The sequence below is a fragment of the Apaloderma vittatum genome, unplaced genomic scaffold, assembly GCF_000703405.1.
Source record: "Apaloderma vittatum isolate BGI_N311 unplaced genomic scaffold, ASM70340v1 scaffold14032, whole genome shotgun sequence".
Taxonomy (NCBI): Eukaryota; Metazoa; Chordata; class Aves; order Trogoniformes; family Trogonidae; genus Apaloderma; species Apaloderma vittatum.
In genome coordinates this window covers 21,665-39,106 of record NW_009703173.1, presented here as the reverse complement: position 1 = coordinate 39,106, position 17,442 = coordinate 21,665, and the positions used below count along the sequence as shown (strand labels likewise).

Below are 17,442 nucleotides of genomic sequence, written 5' to 3'. Positions count from 1 at the left end.
ATCCAGCACAGCTGAAAAGAATACAGCCACCTTCAGGTGAGGTTTTGTGCTAGAAATTTTCACTACCGTGCACGTCACTGTCACAGCAAAGACAAATATAAAAATGAGCAAAAAAGGCCATTAAACACTACTCAAACAAACCTCCCATGGTCACACCACCAGAAAAACCATGTGCTCCATCTATTCATCCACAACAGCACCAGCTCTGCAATTACAGCTTGGAAAATCAATGGCAACAAAACATCAATTTTGGTTTACTTTCTTTATGTTTATGGTGCTTCCATATGACAATAGCAGGAGACATCTCATGTAGTCCAAATCCAGGCTACAGCACCATGAGCTGAGACAGAGCAATTCTACTGCTGCTGGGGAAAAGCCAGGGTGACAGGTGTCAGTAAAAACACCTACAGACAAAGTGCTAAAATACAGACAAGCCGTCATGCAAGACATTAAAAGAGCCACTGGAGTCTGAGGCCTGATTGTAATGGACAAAATTTGCCTTGAACTCTTGTCTCACATGAGTCACTCAGCCTCACACCTCGCAAGATTGAGGGATGCTGTAATTAGTGAGAAATGTACGGCATCATCATGTCTTGCGTAACACATAAAGAAACCTCTAGCAATGAAGCATGAAATAAGAGTAATTGATGCTATTAAATAACAAAAGTAAGTTTATTTTATCAACATTATAAATATTTTCTTTCCCTCCATTTAAGTCCAACATGAGATAGTAAAACCGGTACAATGAAACAATTCAGAAGCTCCTCAGTTTACTGAAAACGTCCCCTTTAATAACAAATTAAAATGAAAAATGACATTTTGTCAGTCCAGCAACCTCCAAGGCTGAGCATTCCTAGGTACTTTGTCATTCAAATGGAACAATTCTAAGTGTGTGCGCATATGTGTGTGTGTGTCTATACATATGCATACTTCTATTCATAAATATACATATATATAGTAATATACGCACATAGGCACAATTACTGTACAGACACTTGTAGTAAATCAAAATGTTTTACATGTAATTTAAGTGGTTTCCCAGGTGCAGACCAAAATTTGGGCCCTGCACAGTGCAGGTACAATGATCCTGTACTAAGCTAGACTCCAAGTGCTCCAGAGGTTCAATACGTATGTTACACCATTACCTGTTGCAGAGTCTGCCTGCTTCTGGTGGCTGTCCAAAATAGAGAACATCATGACACTTAAAAAAGGGGTAAGGAACACTCCTGCAGCATCCTGGCCCCAACATCCTTCCCTCCGTGAACCAACTTCTCATAAACCTGGCCGCGTATGAACCATGGTCGAGAAAAAAACAGATGCTCTGTTACCTCCAAATACAACGCCAGTATCTACTGTATTATGTGTGCAGTGCTGTGGGACACCTTGAATATTAAAGACATTACGTACAGACAACTCCTGTCCTATCCCCAGTGCTGGGGCTTATTTTCATCACACAGGAACTGCCTCCCAGTGACCACGCAGCATGGGCAGCTTTCCAGAGGCACAACAGGCTCCTTCTGATCACAGCATCATGCTCCAGCTGCCAGGGAAAAAGGCAAGCCAGACTCTCTCCTGTGCTCTCAGCTTCTCTGAGCAGTCTGAACGGCACAAAGGAGCTCAGGAAATCTGCCCGTCCTGCCAAGCTGCTCCAGAGACAGCCCCTGCTGCAGCCACTCCTGAGGCGCAAAGGATGTCTCACCAAGAGGATGGATGTCTCACTGGGGACAGAGAGGCACCAGATCCAGCTTTCTTATCATAACTCCTCTGGGAGCTACCTATGATTAGAGCAAGACTTTACTGCTCCACCTGCTTCATGGTGCTAAACGACCAGGGAGCTGCAGCAGGCACACTGACTGTCCTCTTGCTCAGGCACTGGCCTGGCCTCAGGACAGAACCAAGCCCCTGGTGTCATTGAGGCTTCCTCCGTTTCTCACATTGGTAAAACAAAGCAAAACCATAAAAATGATACTAGTATAATTCTTATTTTCATTAAATATATAGCAATATTACAATAATGTCTTTCCTCACAGTTAGGAAAAATGATGCAAGGCCTACCATGAAACCAAAGCGTGAGGATCTTCCTTGTGGAAATTTCACATACACCAAAATTTATACTGATTATTTACTTTAACCATTGCTAAATTCTGTTCTAATATGTACACATACTGACCTTCACCACAAGCCCCTGGATGATTATCGAGGGAAAGAATTTGGCTTTTATATTTTATTTTTTAAACAAGAAAGCTAAAGACAGAAAATAAGACAAAATACATTTCATGTCGCCATTGATCTATAGATTACAAATATATATAGTTTCCTTCCAGAGGAAGAAATACCAAAGAAATATTCTGCTCATATCAAACAAACTTTGAAAACAGGAAAAAAAAAATAATTTTTCAGCTCCTCTCTCTCTGCCACAACAATCATACTCATTTAAAAAAAGAGAAAGAAAAGAATTGCATTCATTTCATTTCCATAACTTCTACCAAGGAAGAAAAACTCATCTGAATAATGACCTGAGTTATTTTCATGGTTTCCAAACTGCATGTAGCCTGAATGATCACCATCTACCAGATACCTACAACCTAGCAAGGTACATGAAAACAAACACCGGTGGATCTTTCAAAACAAACAGCAAACCAAAATTCAAAAATCTATTGCAAGAATTATGCCAAAAGTGGGCTGTGACCATCTTCATGGGAACTGGTCAAGTGAAGTGGAAGCTCTGCTATTTCTGGCAGCTGAGTTTTCTGTAGTGATTGAAAACCTGAAGGTGAACACTTTTTGCATGCCCCTGTGTATGTGGGTTAGCTTTCTTTTCGTTTGTGGTTATAACCTTTGAGGCAAGACAAAGAACAGATGAGTACAGAAGACATAGCTAGCCTTTACAGCAGCTAAAGCAACCTTATGTTTCTGAGTCTATAGTGGGCAACAAGGCAAGGAGCTGCCACTTGCCCTTCTGCAGCAGGATAGCCTGTCTGAAACTGTGTTGTCCTGAGGGATGAGATAATTTACAGGTGCAGCCAAATAAGGTTTTCCTATTCCCAATGCAAACCAGGCCAGCGCTCCTTTGTTTGTTGGCAGCATCAAGCCTAGGCTGACCATTTATGTTCTAGGTCTCCTTCCTACCTCTGTCAGTCCTTGAGAACATTCTTCACCTTGTACAGATTCCTCCCCACTATAAACCCCATCTTTTCAAAAGTAAAAGATAGCTATCAACTTTTAGGCAGGCATGAAACCTGAGCAGAATCAGGTCTGTCATTATACATGCAATGGTAGTGTAAGAAACCAAACTGGTAACTTTCTGCTCTTCAATACAGTGTGGTGAATCCCACATATCTCTTTTCCATACAAATGACTGTACCCAGCAATAATGAGGAGGTTAAGTTTTGTTACTGCTGTAAATCTAAGTGTGCCCCATACCCTGGGAAACAAGGAAATAGGATGAGTCCTCTCCAAAACTGAGAAAACTCCCTGGTGACTGAGCACTGAGGACGCAGATTCTGAGAGGAGAGCAAGGAAGGGATCACAGGGAGTGAAGAAGCTGAGTTTTTTCCTAAGGGCATCCAGAGCTCCTCAAGTATTTCGCTACTGCCTGACCATTTGTGAAAACTTAACACAGAGATAACAGGTACCATTTAACTGATGAGAATGAGGGGAATGGGAGAATAAAAGGAATGCAGGAAACTGTAGGGGCGGAGGAGGGACTAGTTGGGTGTTTTAATAGTCCAGTTGGTTCTCCCACACCCTCTTTTCTCTTTCCTTTTTTTTTTCTTTTTTTTTTTCTTTTTTCTTAAATAAAGTGTACAGATGAACATGGGAGAAGTTCATGCTACTTGCTGGAAGCAATAAAGATAAATTTCCGTGGCCCATGGATTCCACAGACCTTTGAGTGTCCCACCTCATCCATCATGGGCTAACTTATAGAACCTAACCATTCCGTGGCAAGACTCAATAGCCCTTAGAAGCTGGTGGCATGTCCTCAGGTATTATTCCACAACAGTGAGAGACACGTTGATTCCATCAGCCTCTTCCTCACATGATGCCCGAGCGCCTCAGGTTCAGCCTTGCTATTTCCAAGGATCCTCTTCAACATTTTCAGACATCAGACTGCTGTCTCCAGATCCTCATGGGAAACCATTTGGTAATTCTGTCGACTCTCCAGGTAGGCGGCCAGATCTGGGTCACCAGCTTGCTGTGCCCTGTCACGAGGGGTCTTACCCTATAATACAGAAACAAGAAGAGAAAGTCTTGTGCTAACATATTTAGAAGAACAGATGAAAGCACAACCCAGAGAAATTACTACGAAGGACAGAAGCAAATTTGGAAAATTTACTTGTTTGTTGTACAAGTTTGGGTTAAGTTTTCCTATCAGAGTCATGAGATTCCTAAGATTTTCAAAGTCCTTGTGTAGCTTATGACAAATCATGCAGTTCTGCAAGGACATGCTATTTAATACATCACACAGAAGAACTCACATGCTGGAAGGAACTAATTTGCTGTTCTAGGGGTACAATCCCTATGTGAATGAGTATGAAGCACAGCGCTATAGCTAACACTTGAAAAATGCACCACACAGGCTATAAGCTTTGCTAAGGATGGGCAGAGAGAGACAGCCAACATCTGAGATGAGTGTCTCATTCTATCTCAACTACAAATCATTTTTCTGCGTATCAATTTTCTGAGCTACCTTATGAATACTGTTAAATTGGACCACAAGTCTTGATCTGAAACCATGAAAAAATATTTGGAACATATTAATGTATCTATAAAAACAGTCTTGCTCCTTGGATTTCTGGATAAAATAAAGATTAACAAGTCAGAAGCCACTTGTCTGGATTTCAGCTGTTGCAGAAATTATCTTTTGTGACATACAGTACTTTCATCTGAAAAAGAGATGATCTTTCCCTCTTATAGGCCACCTCAGGCAGTACAACACGTTAGGAATTGGTTTTAATTGTCTTGCCACAGCATAGGTGCTTTAGACTCTGGAATCCGAAGATCCAGCCAGCTGCTGACCACAGGATGCTGTGAAATGTCAGAAGGGCAGTTCTGGACCATGTTCCTAAGTGATCACATTGTTGTATTAACAAAATACCCCTAGGGCTTAATTTTGACCAGACTTCTTTCTTAGCCAAGTGTACACTGAGAGACTGTTGTGGTTAGTGTCACATAAGCGAGCATAGCGCAAGCAAGGGCAAAAGAAAATGGTTAACCATCCTCACAAAGCAAGTCAGCCACAAAAATCAAGCCTCACAGATGCTACGCAACCACAAACAAGGCTTCCTTAAGGGGTCCTTGCACACAGCCCTCTCTTGACTGCACTGGAGGAGGACGCTGCTGTCCTGTGCATGATGCCTCATTCACATCCAACCCACCGGATAGTTTGAGGCCAGGCTCTCACTATGGTGAAGATGACCTATGTTGGGGACTGAACTGATGTCTCCCGTACTTGTTTAAATTGATAGTTTTCTAAATAAAAATAGTTTGTTTAAAAAGAGCTGTTCTTGGCACACGTGAGGAAGCCTCAATCATGCAAACAGCAGGGACGGATGCTAATCGGTCTCACTCGGCTGCAGCATTTTATAACTGGTTGATGAGGCTGGATTACCTTGGAGTCTGTCTTTCTCAGAGAGGCTCCTGCATCCACCAGGAGCTGGCAGACGGCACGATGACGCTGGCAGGCTGCCTTATGTAATGCTGTCTCACCCCTAGACCAAAGCACAGAAACCAGCACTGAGACATATACACTAACATACATTTACAAAGTATGAGATGCAGAGGACAGAGAGAGAAGGATGCTGTATTTCTGTGAGGTTCCTTCTTGCTGGCAGAGGGAGACTTACGCAGTCTCTCCCTTAGCATCTACATCTTCTGACTCAGTAAGAAAGCCTGCAGTGCACAAACAGCAGATGAAGAACTTCTGAGGAGCAGGAAAGAAACATGCATAGGTTTTATGTATTCAAAGGACTGAATGTCACATTCCCCTCCAAATATCAGTTCAGCTAACTGCTGCAAAGGCAAACTAGCCACCCTCTTATTTCACAGCAGGCAAAACAGCAACAGAGTTTGCTTCTTCCTTCAATTTCTTTCCTTAACTTTGTTCTTGGACGCATCCAAGAAAAATCCTGCCCGTCAAAGCCATGACTGCTGCACTTGCTGCCTTGATTCTGATACCCTGCTCTCTTGGATGTATGACAGCAAGAGCTGCCTTTTTGTTTTCCACTACTGGACTGGTGACCTACTGGGAAAGCTTGAACAAATGCTTTTGAAAAGAGAAGTCTCAGTATTTGGAGCGGATTCATTGTGAAGCTCCTCACTCAAACTGGGGCTATGTGTAACAGGATTCTGAGACTGTAATACTGAGGTTAAATAAGTCTACCCAGATTTGCCTAGCAAGAGGAGGAAGGTATGCTCTGAGCAGGTTGGAAAGGTATCCTTATTACTAGTGTTCAACAAGTAGGTCCATTACATAACCTACAAAACTACAAATTACAAGAAATACATGCAGGAGGACAAATCTTGCACCTATTCACCTAGAGAGTGCCTAAAGGACTTTCAGCCTCAGTTAATAACAGGGCAAGTTGAAATACAGCTAGGCAACCTGGTAATGCATCTGTCTCTGCTACATGAGAACTAGATTCAGAACGAGAAGCTGTCTGATTTCCTTCTGAATATCAAAGGACAAATTCTTGCCAACAGTTATAGCTTGAATCTTTCCTTTCTGGAGTTAGCACCAGAGTGACATTTATAAAAGGAAGCCCTCATAGCCACGTTCACTTGCACTTTATTTCAGCAGCTATGCTATGCTACTGGATGACAAGAAACAGGTAGTCCATCCAGATTCTGTCACCCCTGGGCTACACACATGCACCTTGTGCAGAATCTTCCTGGCATTGTCTGTTAGGAGGAGGGCACTATGGGATGAGGAATGGTAGGTTTAACCCCTATAAGAAAGGTGACTTTCACTTTCAATATATTCCATACACTTTCCAGGATTATTCATGCTTCTCTTACATACTCTTTGTGACACCTTAATTATACAAAAATATGTTGGGCAGTTGGGAATTGGAAAGTGAAGTCATTTTTTATATATATGATAACTGTTGACTGAGGTTCTAACTACTTAAGAGAAATCATCAACTGCCCAGATTATAGCCACTTGGGACAGCTAAAACAAAGCACCCTGGATGAATCAAGAAGGGACTGAAGAGAAGTTGTAGAGCAAGAAAAGTAACTTCCTGACTTCTGGAATTTACTATTCAGGTTGGGCCCTCAGTAACCGGATGCCAGAAACATCAAAGTACAATATAGGACTTGTATTCCTCTAGAAAGATTAAGAAGGCTTGGGAAGCAATAGAGAGGAAGTCCTTTATGGAATTCAAAACATATTTGTTTTAGGCCAGAAAGCCATATATGAGGTGGTGTTTGTTTGGGTTTAGAAGGACTTTTGTTCACTTGAAGAGATGTGCCATTTCACAAGCTTTTTAACTTGAAAGTTTGCACTTAAAACCAAGAAAAGTCTACTAGGCTAACACACATAATAAGAGCAGGTTATACTTACGTTTCACTGTCTGTCATGTCCAGTAATTCAGATGGACCTGCAAAAAACAGTCAGGTATGTCATATGGCATTTGTCTGTATGACTACCAAGAGAAGATTCCCAGTGCAAAGATGTAAAAGAAACCCACTGAAAGCTCAATTTGCACAAATATGCCAAATTTCATGGTAATACTTCCTTGTGCAAGCCCATGCACTAACAAAATTTTGAATGCACAGTCACAGTCAGGACCAAGGAATAGCTGCCTCTAAATTATACTTGGAATGAATATTCATGGAGTTTATTTTCTCACTTTTCACCTTGCTCAATTAAGTAGCTCACGTAAGTACAGTGCATTGAAAATGTTGGTATACTGGAAACCCTGATATATTTCAAGTTAAAATCTATTGTTAGTATTAGAGGGAAAATGTCATTAGGAAGTTGAAATTAGCCAAAATTCCACCCTGAATGACATCCCTGTGCTAGTCCATTTAATAGCATTATACAGACTGTAGATCAGGGTAGAATATTCCCAGCAGTCTTTATATTGATATGCAAATCCTGTGCTCCACTGGTTAGCAGTGGTCAGGAAAGTAAGACTAAGAAAAACAGCAAAGATTTTTGTTAAGTGGGACAAAATAATGCATTTGTGCTAATGTTCTTTTGTTCTTGATACTCACTACAGGCAGATGTTTATAGCAGCAAATTCCATCACTGAATTACAGTGATATGGGAAGGCTAGGATCTGGACAGCATTTGAAACGAGAAAAACTTTTCCCTTTGCAGTCTGTCTTATTATTTTTCTCTCCACTCCTCTGGAGAGTACTGCCAGATGGGATGGGGCAGCTAGAAAAGGGAACTGTGAAACTTTAGAGTAATTTTCCTTCCTGGGCATGAATATTTCTCTTCAGTACTCTCTGACTGAAATTCAAGAGTTCTCAAGAGTTCACAGCAAAACTCACCTGTAATGGAGGAATTTCACACTAGTTACTTACAAAGGTCTACACACAACCCCTTTACACTCCTTTCACTCCGAGTGTGTACCAGAATAGATCAGAGAAGCCTGTCTCTCCCTCACTGCTTTTTCAACAGACACATGCAGTATCATTGGGGCAGCCAGTAGCTGTCTTGGCTTCTGGAGCTGCAGGTAGCTCCTTCACTTCAACTTCTGTCATCATGAGAAAGGGCTGGTCAAAAAATTATCATGCTTAGTCCCCAGCACATGAGAAATTGCATCACCCATCACAGCAGTTCCCAGATTCATTCACCACTGTCAATTTTCAATGCACAGCACCCTGACTCTACCATCACACATCCTCATCTTGCACTTAGAAGTATCACTGGTGGCCCCTGAGCTCATAGAAGCATGAAGAAGGATACAGGGGGGCTAAGCAGAGCCCCTTGTTGAGAGAAAAGATATATAATGCCTGAGAAACTAAAAAAAAAAAAAAAACCAAATCACAACACAGATTAAGAAAGAGACTCCTTTACATGTCCCAGAAGAAAATAATGTTCTTTCAAAAAGACAGGCAACACCCCATGGCTTGCTGCAATGCCAAATCTCAGTGATTACAAACCAGGAATGGCCTGCAGTGCGTTAGAAAAGACACTGCCAAATAAACTATTGTTTCTGTTCATAGATGGGATGAGGAAGGTTGTGGTGCAAAGGTGGAGCAGGGTGATAGTGCTGGATGCATTGAGTGTTCTGGTAAGCAGAAAAAGGCATTAAAATATTGGGAGGAGGGATGGAGAGAATTTAGAAGAATATGACCTGTGAGGGAGAAGAAGCTGGGGCAGAGTGTGTCTGGAGGGATAGGAAGCCAAGAGTGAAGGAAAACTGCTCTGGAGCAGGAAGAAATACCAAGGCTGGGAAATACCAAGGGGAACTGAGTGCTGAGCAGGCAGCCTGCGAGCACAGACCTGAGGAGGTGCCAGGTACATCCTGTGTGTGTGTGAAGGATGCTTTCCTGGATACTGTCCCAAACGAAACATGTCATGGGAGTGCCCCAGCTCCACCTCAGCAATACATATGGGACAGATATTGGGGTTAAAGGATTAGCAGAACAACATGGTACTGGGATCCATTCGCTTCATTCTTTCTGGCTTACTTCTGAAGCTGGAATGTCCCAGCTCACACACAGCCTGAGCTGTGCCCTTTACTTCTTTATTTTGCTTTCACTTGTGCTTCTCTTAAACCATCTCACGCCCTCCTCCTAATTCCCTTTCCCCTCTTTTCGGGACCTCATTTTTACATCAGTCTCCCTGGCGCTGCCAACCGACCATTCCAAATCCCCCTCTGCCCCGGGACAAAAGCTGCACAGATGTGGGAAGGGCTGGCACTGGGAAAGCTAACGGCACTGTCATCCTGACCCAGCGGGGAGGCGGCTGTTCTACTTGGGGACAAGAGGCAGAGAAAGAAAAGGGGACCAAGGCGCAGGGAGAGAGAGGACAAAATAACCCAATAGAAATCCGGAAGGGAAATGCATGAGTGAGATTTCTATCAAGGAAAACAGCAGGGGGGGAAATAAAAACAAAAGACAGAAATGTGTGGAGAGGTGGAGGGAGGGAAGAGGAAAAAAAAAAGAGAGAGAAAGAGAGAGCAACTGGGGGGCTAAAGAATGGCAGGATGGGGACAGGGGGGTGGGGGCAGAAGTTCGCATGAAAGAAGCTGAAAAGCATGACGCACTGAGGGGAAGCCCAGCTGAGATCACTCTCTTTCCTTAACATCTCCGATAGACTATCTGTGTAGAATTATTAACTTTTTTCCCTCTCTCCTTCTGCCCCCTTTCACTCCACCAATGCCCCTCTCCAGTTTCTCAGGAGGCAAGGCAGCCTGCGATGGGGATGGGAGAAGGAAAGGGAAGCAGACTCTCTCTCAAAAGCAGCTGCCCTTTAGCTGAGCTCACTTCGACATAAAAGAGAGATTAAACGACCATATTTCAGAGGCATTTCCAAAATATACAGCACCATGCAGTCCAAAAGGCCTCCTGGCCCGAAGCATGCTCTGCTCTCTCCAGTGGATGTGGTTACAGTTACCCACAGGAGACCCACAGCTATTAACCCCTGCCAGTCCTTTGTCCTGTCAGTCCTTCAAAGAACTGAGGAAGAAGGGTATTCGCTTTAAGCAGTAATGTCAGACATTATCAGAATTTCTGGCTGTTTATCAGTCAAAACCCTCTTTATTAACTTGATTGAGGTTTTTATCTAGGGGACAAAACTGGATTTGGTCCCCTACCTTCAGAGAGGGAGTATTTTTAAAGTAACAGTAATCAGCAAAATCAGAACTATTTAAAGTCTTCTCCCAACTACACACACCTCATTTTTACCCAATGTGAAATTTAACAGTGTCTGGTTTTTACTGCTAGTGCTGTTTAGCTCAGAATTTCCACTGTAACATAGAAGGTAGTTGGGCTGTGGGTGCATGTCTTCCAGCCTAACTGTCTCTCAGCCACACTGACCTAAAATTTGGTGAGCTTACACATTAGAACAGACTATTTTATACCTTGTGTCTTCTAGAATAATTAAGCTGCTTTCTGCTTGGGCCCCTCACAATTGTTCACTACCCTAAAAGATTCTGCAAGTCTAGACATACTAGTAAATGTCTCACTTTCCTTCAGACTTGCTTTCTGACGACTATTCAAACTTTGCCCCTGGCATACAACTGTCATGACAAAATTTGCTTTCCGAAAGCCTTCTTTGGAACTCCTGAATCTGGTCAGGATACAAAACCAAACTCACTGATGGTTCTTCACTGTTGGCTTTGCAGTGCTAAGAGCAATGAAAACATCTTCCTTCTTACCTGAGGATGCTACATTAAGGTTTGAGGTCACAGAAATGTACAGGATGGGATGCTTTACTAACTCACTGTTCCACCAGAAGTTCCCACCACAAACTCCTAAGGTCTCTGTAAGCTTCTTTCCTCTCTTCTGTCTGAAATTAAAACACCTGAGATGAACTACAGAATTCTGGTTTGTCTTTTGAGCCTACAGAGAAGAGGAGAAAACAAGAAGGCAAACCTTGGAATGCCTTGTATAATGCTTATAAATTATAAACAGTTCAGAACTGCCAGATAAACACTCCAGGCCAAGTTTGATTCCAAACGCAGATGATGATTTAGGACATCCATTTGCTAACGGGCCTTGTTAAGCCATCTCTCTAATCTTGTTGTTGTTAAGCATGTAAACAGTTAACTCTTCTCTAACGTATGCATTTGGGTGTGAGGCAGTTGCTGACTGCAGCACTAAACAGATGTGGTTCTGATACCTACTGAGTTTGGCCCTCAGTTTCAACCTAAGTGTTCCTGAGCCCCGCTACAGGCAGACCTTAGAAGGTGACCCTCCTACTACAAGCAAAAAGCCTCTGATTTAGGAAGGCAGTCTTGAACAGCAGATAGGCCTGTGTATCTGTCTTTCCTGCACAGGGGGTAGAGACAAACTGTTTTGCAGGAACAGCAGCCAACACAACTGTTCCTGCAGCAGTAAGCAGCTGTCGTCCTGACACCTACTACGCTGGTGCTTCAGCTGCTATTCTGGGCTTGTGAGAGTCCACTGCTAAATATCTGGCAATACCGCACAGCGGTCTCATTGTGTGACTCATCTCTGCTTTTTCTAATTTAAGACAGGTTATTTTCCTCTCCTTAACTTCTGAAATCATTCTGATCGAAGATCACAGAATAACCTCTCGCATTCATGTCCCCTGCATGTTTGCAGAAAGCATAAATCTATCTCCACAAAGGACAGTGACGGCATCACTACACCATTTTCTCTCCTTTGTAATCTCAGTGCTGTGGGCAGGGGAGGATTCTCCACTCCTGTTTCGCATTTGATTCACCTCACTAGTTTCACATTAGGCAGCTAAAATTGCTGGTATGGTAGGTTTTGCCTCATTTTTTTGTTGCTGTTTTTTAAAGGTATTCAGAAGATTTTCCCTGTGTGATTAATAATAGGTTTTCTATGCTGTGTGCCAGAGGGTATTTTGCAAGGGAACTCTTATTAACTATCCAGCCATGTACGGGAAGCAAACTACAGAGGAAGTATGGCTGGGTAGAGGTAATTTTCAGAATAGGAGTAAGATCCACCAAGGGTGGATATCAGCAGAAATGAGAAGCTAGATACAGGGAAAGCCTTGGACATTAGTAGCATTGGATTGGGTCTTATACACTAATTAATGCTGAGAAGATGCCAGATGCCAGAGAATGCAACAGGAGAACAAGGACATTATGATGATGATGATGATGATTCAGCAAGAGAGCTCATTTGTGACTGAGAAGTGCAAAGGGTAGAAATGAGTTTCATTAATTGCTTGGTGGGAGAAAAAGGAAGGCCCCTATTAGAGCATTGTCGCATGCACTCTCTGATCCCCAGAGAAGGTTAAACAAACAACGTGTTTGGAGAAGTCCAGAGGACATATGTCTGGGAAGCTGCAACACTTCCTGCCATCCTTGGGGACAAAGAGCGGGAGAGAGGAACTGAGATGACATTTGCTCAACCTTCTAGTTTGTCTTTGTCTAACAGTCTGTAATCCCTTACGTTTTTCTATTCTTCTCAAAAATTCCCATGGATTCTCTGCTCACATCCCTACCAGCTAAAATAACCTCATTTTAAACCTTCCTCAAAGGAATAGCAACTGGATCAGACTGTTAGTTAAGGTGTATGTGCCCAAGAGAAAACCCAGGGAGGCAGCCATGACAGTGAATTGGCAGAAGTCATGTGCACTGTGATAAAAGGCCAGAGGTGGTAAGAAAACTACATAAAATTACGTCTGTCTACAGATTTCAGAGGCATATATAATGCAGTGTGGCTAATGAGGTAATCCAGAGAAGTTAAACAGGAGGTAGAGTTAGCACTGACAAGACTTGTTACAACTGGGAAAAATACTTGCCAATATTGGGATACAAGGCCAACGACACTTACCTACCCATGGGCAGGTATCTATACTTAAAAAAGAGTAAAGTAGCAGTTCAGATCCCCTCAATCAGATATCAGGCACAGTTCAGTTACCCACACACAGATATTTTGTGTCATCCGATATGCCTATGAGCAGATCTTGGGATGCGTTTGGAATGGCAGGGATGTTTGCCTGGGCCCCAGCTGCTAGTCCAGTATAGGTCTCCTACAGGCCTTGTATGTTATCTGGGAGATCCATGCAGATGTCCTGGATGGTCAAGGGCAAGTAACATCAGGTAGTTACGTTTAGCTAAACAAATGATGCACACAGGTAACTCAGCTGAATCACTTGCTGGGCTGCAATGGCTACTTTGACTAGGGTCTCCCTTGAGCTGGTCATGCTAGAAGTATGCTGCTGTTAAAGATGCCCTCCTCACTTCCATCTGCCACTGAAAGAGGACAGGTGTCCTCTAGTACCTCTATCATATCGGAGTGAATGAACTGAGTCATGGTTCTCTGTCGACAGCACAGGAACTTAGACCTATAGATTTTATGACATCTATATGTAAAGATCTAAACTTAGGAGTCAAGCTTGAGCTAAAACCCACCCCAGTTAACGCAAATGTTAACAGACAGATTATTGTCTCTTCTTTGCCTATGAGTTGTTCTCTGTAAAGATCTAAACTTAGGAGTCAAGCTTGAGCTAAAACGCAAATGTTGACAGATTATTGTCTCTTCTTTGCCTATGAGTTGTTCTCTCTCTACAATTCCACAGTAACTTTTGAGCATTAGCTAACATTTATTACAAGTCTCTGCATCTAGTGCTAGCACTGATGCTGAAATAATATAGCTGATTTTGACACCCAGAAGTCAAAACAGGCATTAGTGTTTTCAAGAGGGATCAGATAATAGTTACAAGAATTTTGAAGGACTAGAAAACATTTCCTGCAGTGCAGGAGGCTGATCACTGGGACTTTAGCTCTGTGTGCAGAGCAGTGACACTACTACTATATCACTCTCCAGCAACCAGTGAACGGGCAGAAACTCCTCAAATGTACGTACACACACAAATTGCTACATAGCCTGTGTAAGCATGCCTGCAATCCTGTTACTGACAGGATTTTCAAAAGGAAAAATAGGGAAATAGTATGATCATAACTTATAAATATAAAATGGAGATCATGTTTTTTTTTTAATTACGTTATCTTGAATCTAAAAGAGATACAATATCGAAGGGTTGGAAGGGAACCTAGGTGAATCCAGTCTAGAAGTAAATGCACAGATTCCTGTTCAGTGTGTCATTAAGTACTGAAATAATACCAATGTTTGGATGGACTCTCCAACGTTGTAAATGTTTTAAGGGAGATTAGGTGCTTTCTACAACATATGGTCTAATTGAAAAACAAATTAGTTCAGAAGATTCTTATGCCAGAGATTCCAACTAGAGCGTCACATTGCTTCACTATAGCCCCCCAACTGATTTAACTGTGAAAATACCCATCCTCCCCAAAAACCATTCTTTATTTTTATTTCCACACTTTCCCTTCATCTGGAGCCATCGCTTTCACGGCTACCACATTGCTAGCCTCCTGCTCACGCATGCTGCAGGTGGACGTTTTGCTGAGGTTGACCACAGATGAGCGAGGGCTCTTCCAGCTGTGCGGGGTAATTTTACCTGACTGACCCTTGGCCAAAGTAGAGTTCCCTGTGGCTTTACCCACTGTGACTCACCATGCTCCAGGATGTATTTTACAATCTCTCCATGTCCAGACTTGGCGGCGTGGTGCAACAAGGAGCAGTGATCAGGTCCTTGGATTAACAGATTGGCTCCTTTTTTACAGCATTCTATGAACTGGGGAAAAAAACCAAACAAACCCAAACAAACAAATAAACGCACAGAAGGATAAGATGGAAGGAGTGGAGAAACAAATATGCTGGCAAATTGTTTACTGATTTTTCATAGGTCAGTACATAAATGGAATAAACCAAAATGAAATATTACTTTAAAACCAGCTCTTAGGCCCCAATGAAAAAATGTCTGAAACTAGAAGTATTGACAATGATATGGGTTAAGAAAAACAGTTTGTATTTCCTAAACAATGAGACATTGCTGCTCTACTAGCAATGAATTAGTGCTTGCTAAAAATGCTTGCAGAATCACTGTTGGGATATTTTAAAATATATGTATTTGATAGAAAATTCTGGCTGCTCTGCTGAAAAATCCAATTCTTCCTCAGCCCAGGATACGAACACCTTCTGACTCAACCAGAAAACTCCAACTCAAAAATGTGCAGGGATGTGAGGTTCAGCTGCCTCAGATTTCCTTTTTCACTCTCTAGCTGCATCCTGGGACTGGCGAAGGGAGAAACTCTACGCAGGGTAAGAACGGGCAGGAAACAGCAACCAGACAGGTCTCAGAAATGCTGCAAACTCAGGGCAGCAGCAGGGGTTGTGGTGCAGATCCTTACAGAAATAAGAGAAAAGATTGTGACAGCAGGGCATCATTTACGATGCATATGAAGAAGGGCGAGATGTTTCCCTGCAAATCAAATTCAGGCAGAAAGTTTTCAAGAAGCGGGAATGCTCCAAAATTTTTATGCCTGCTGGTTGAAGGGCTGCTCACTCGATGCTGCAGCCACTAGCACAGGGATGGAGGTATAGAAGGAGCACCTGCAGGCAAAGAGTTGGCCTAACAGTACTGTCATTTTTACAGATGGCTCCAAGCTGGCTTCTTGCAGATAAAATTGCAATCATTAATCACAGTCTTCATCCAAATTCGAGGGCATGTTTTCAAATCCTGACTTGGCTACTGAAAAACGCAGCCTGAATAACTGTCAGACATAGAACTTCAGACTTTGGGCACAAAATATTTTTGCTTGAGTGGCTTTTCCTCCCAACAGCTAACAATATCAAGACACTACATATTCTGAGACATCCATCAGATGATAAAAGAGCAAGCTGAGGTTTGTTCCACCAGGTCTGGGGGTTGCCTAAAGAGAGGTTAAGAAATCTCTAGCAACTCTAGGGGCTTGGCTGTAAACCTCACTGCCGTAAAATATCATTTACTGTGTAAGGCTGTGTCAGAATTACCCTGCTGCTCAGTGTTGCATTTGCCAGTATAGTAATTTCCCTGTTAGTAATTGACTCATTGCTCTGTGCTGTGTGCTATGAATCCTGGTCTGAAAGGTGCTGTCTAACACCAGATCCTATTCACTTGAATTTCACCTCTCACCTGACTGATGTGTTCCCCTAATATTCAGTTTCCTGGAAAGGCTGTAAAACGGCATTTGCCAGCAGTCCCTACAGAAGTCTATTGATGTTTTGAGCCAAGGTGTGATAAAATTTACAGTATATCAGACCTGAAAAAAGCTCTGAAAAAGTGGACACTCAGTGCTCTGTACTTACCTTTAGCAGATCACCAGCTATGGCCGCCTGTAAAAGTGCTGCAAAAGACAAACAGAAAACTCATGTCAGGCAGAAAGCGTTATGCATAGAGCCTCCTAGCTGAGAACATAGCTCACAGTATGCACAAGCTAAGACAAATGTCTCAACGCACCTGCATTCTCATATATGCTATCAAAACCAATGTAAATCCTTCACTGGCAGGCAAATGTAAGACTGCGCGTGTTGCAAAAAAAGCTGTAGAGACATGAAGTCAGCATTTCCAAGGCTTCCATGAAATCGCATGATTCTATCTGAATTTTTGCCTTGAGACACTTCAGGGACATTTCAGCAGTGTCCACAGGGTGGGTCTGAGTCTCCGGCACCTGAGCTGCCACTGAAGATGTAAATGTAAAACACAGAGAACCTGAAAGCATCCTCAGACCTCTGAGACTATTCGTACTGATAGTGGAGTGGACAGTCAGTCTCAAATATGCTGAGAGTCTCAAACTGCAGATGCTTAGATGGTAAAATAAAAATTTCTTAATAATTATTTGTATCACAAAAACAGCTTGACATGCCAGTGGGCAGCAAGTCACCCTGGGTTTGGCAGACAGGGCGAAACACAGAGCAGGA

General features: G+C 42.6%; 1 protein-coding gene across 1 annotated transcript; it reads right to left on the bottom strand.

Moving 5' to 3' along the window:
* Window positions 1-3,621: 3,621 nt before the first annotated feature.
* LOC104270239 (diacylglycerol kinase iota-like) lies at window positions 3,622-16,868 on the bottom strand (the record flags this gene model as incomplete). The annotated part of the gene is made up of 5 exons (XM_009864541.1): window positions 3,622-4,222; window positions 5,612-5,711; window positions 7,565-7,601; window positions 15,157-15,277; window positions 16,831-16,868. Coding segments are annotated over 5 exons (413 nt in total), but the record flags the coding sequence as incomplete, so codon positions are not given.
* Between the last annotated feature and the right edge of the window lie 574 nt (window positions 16,869-17,442).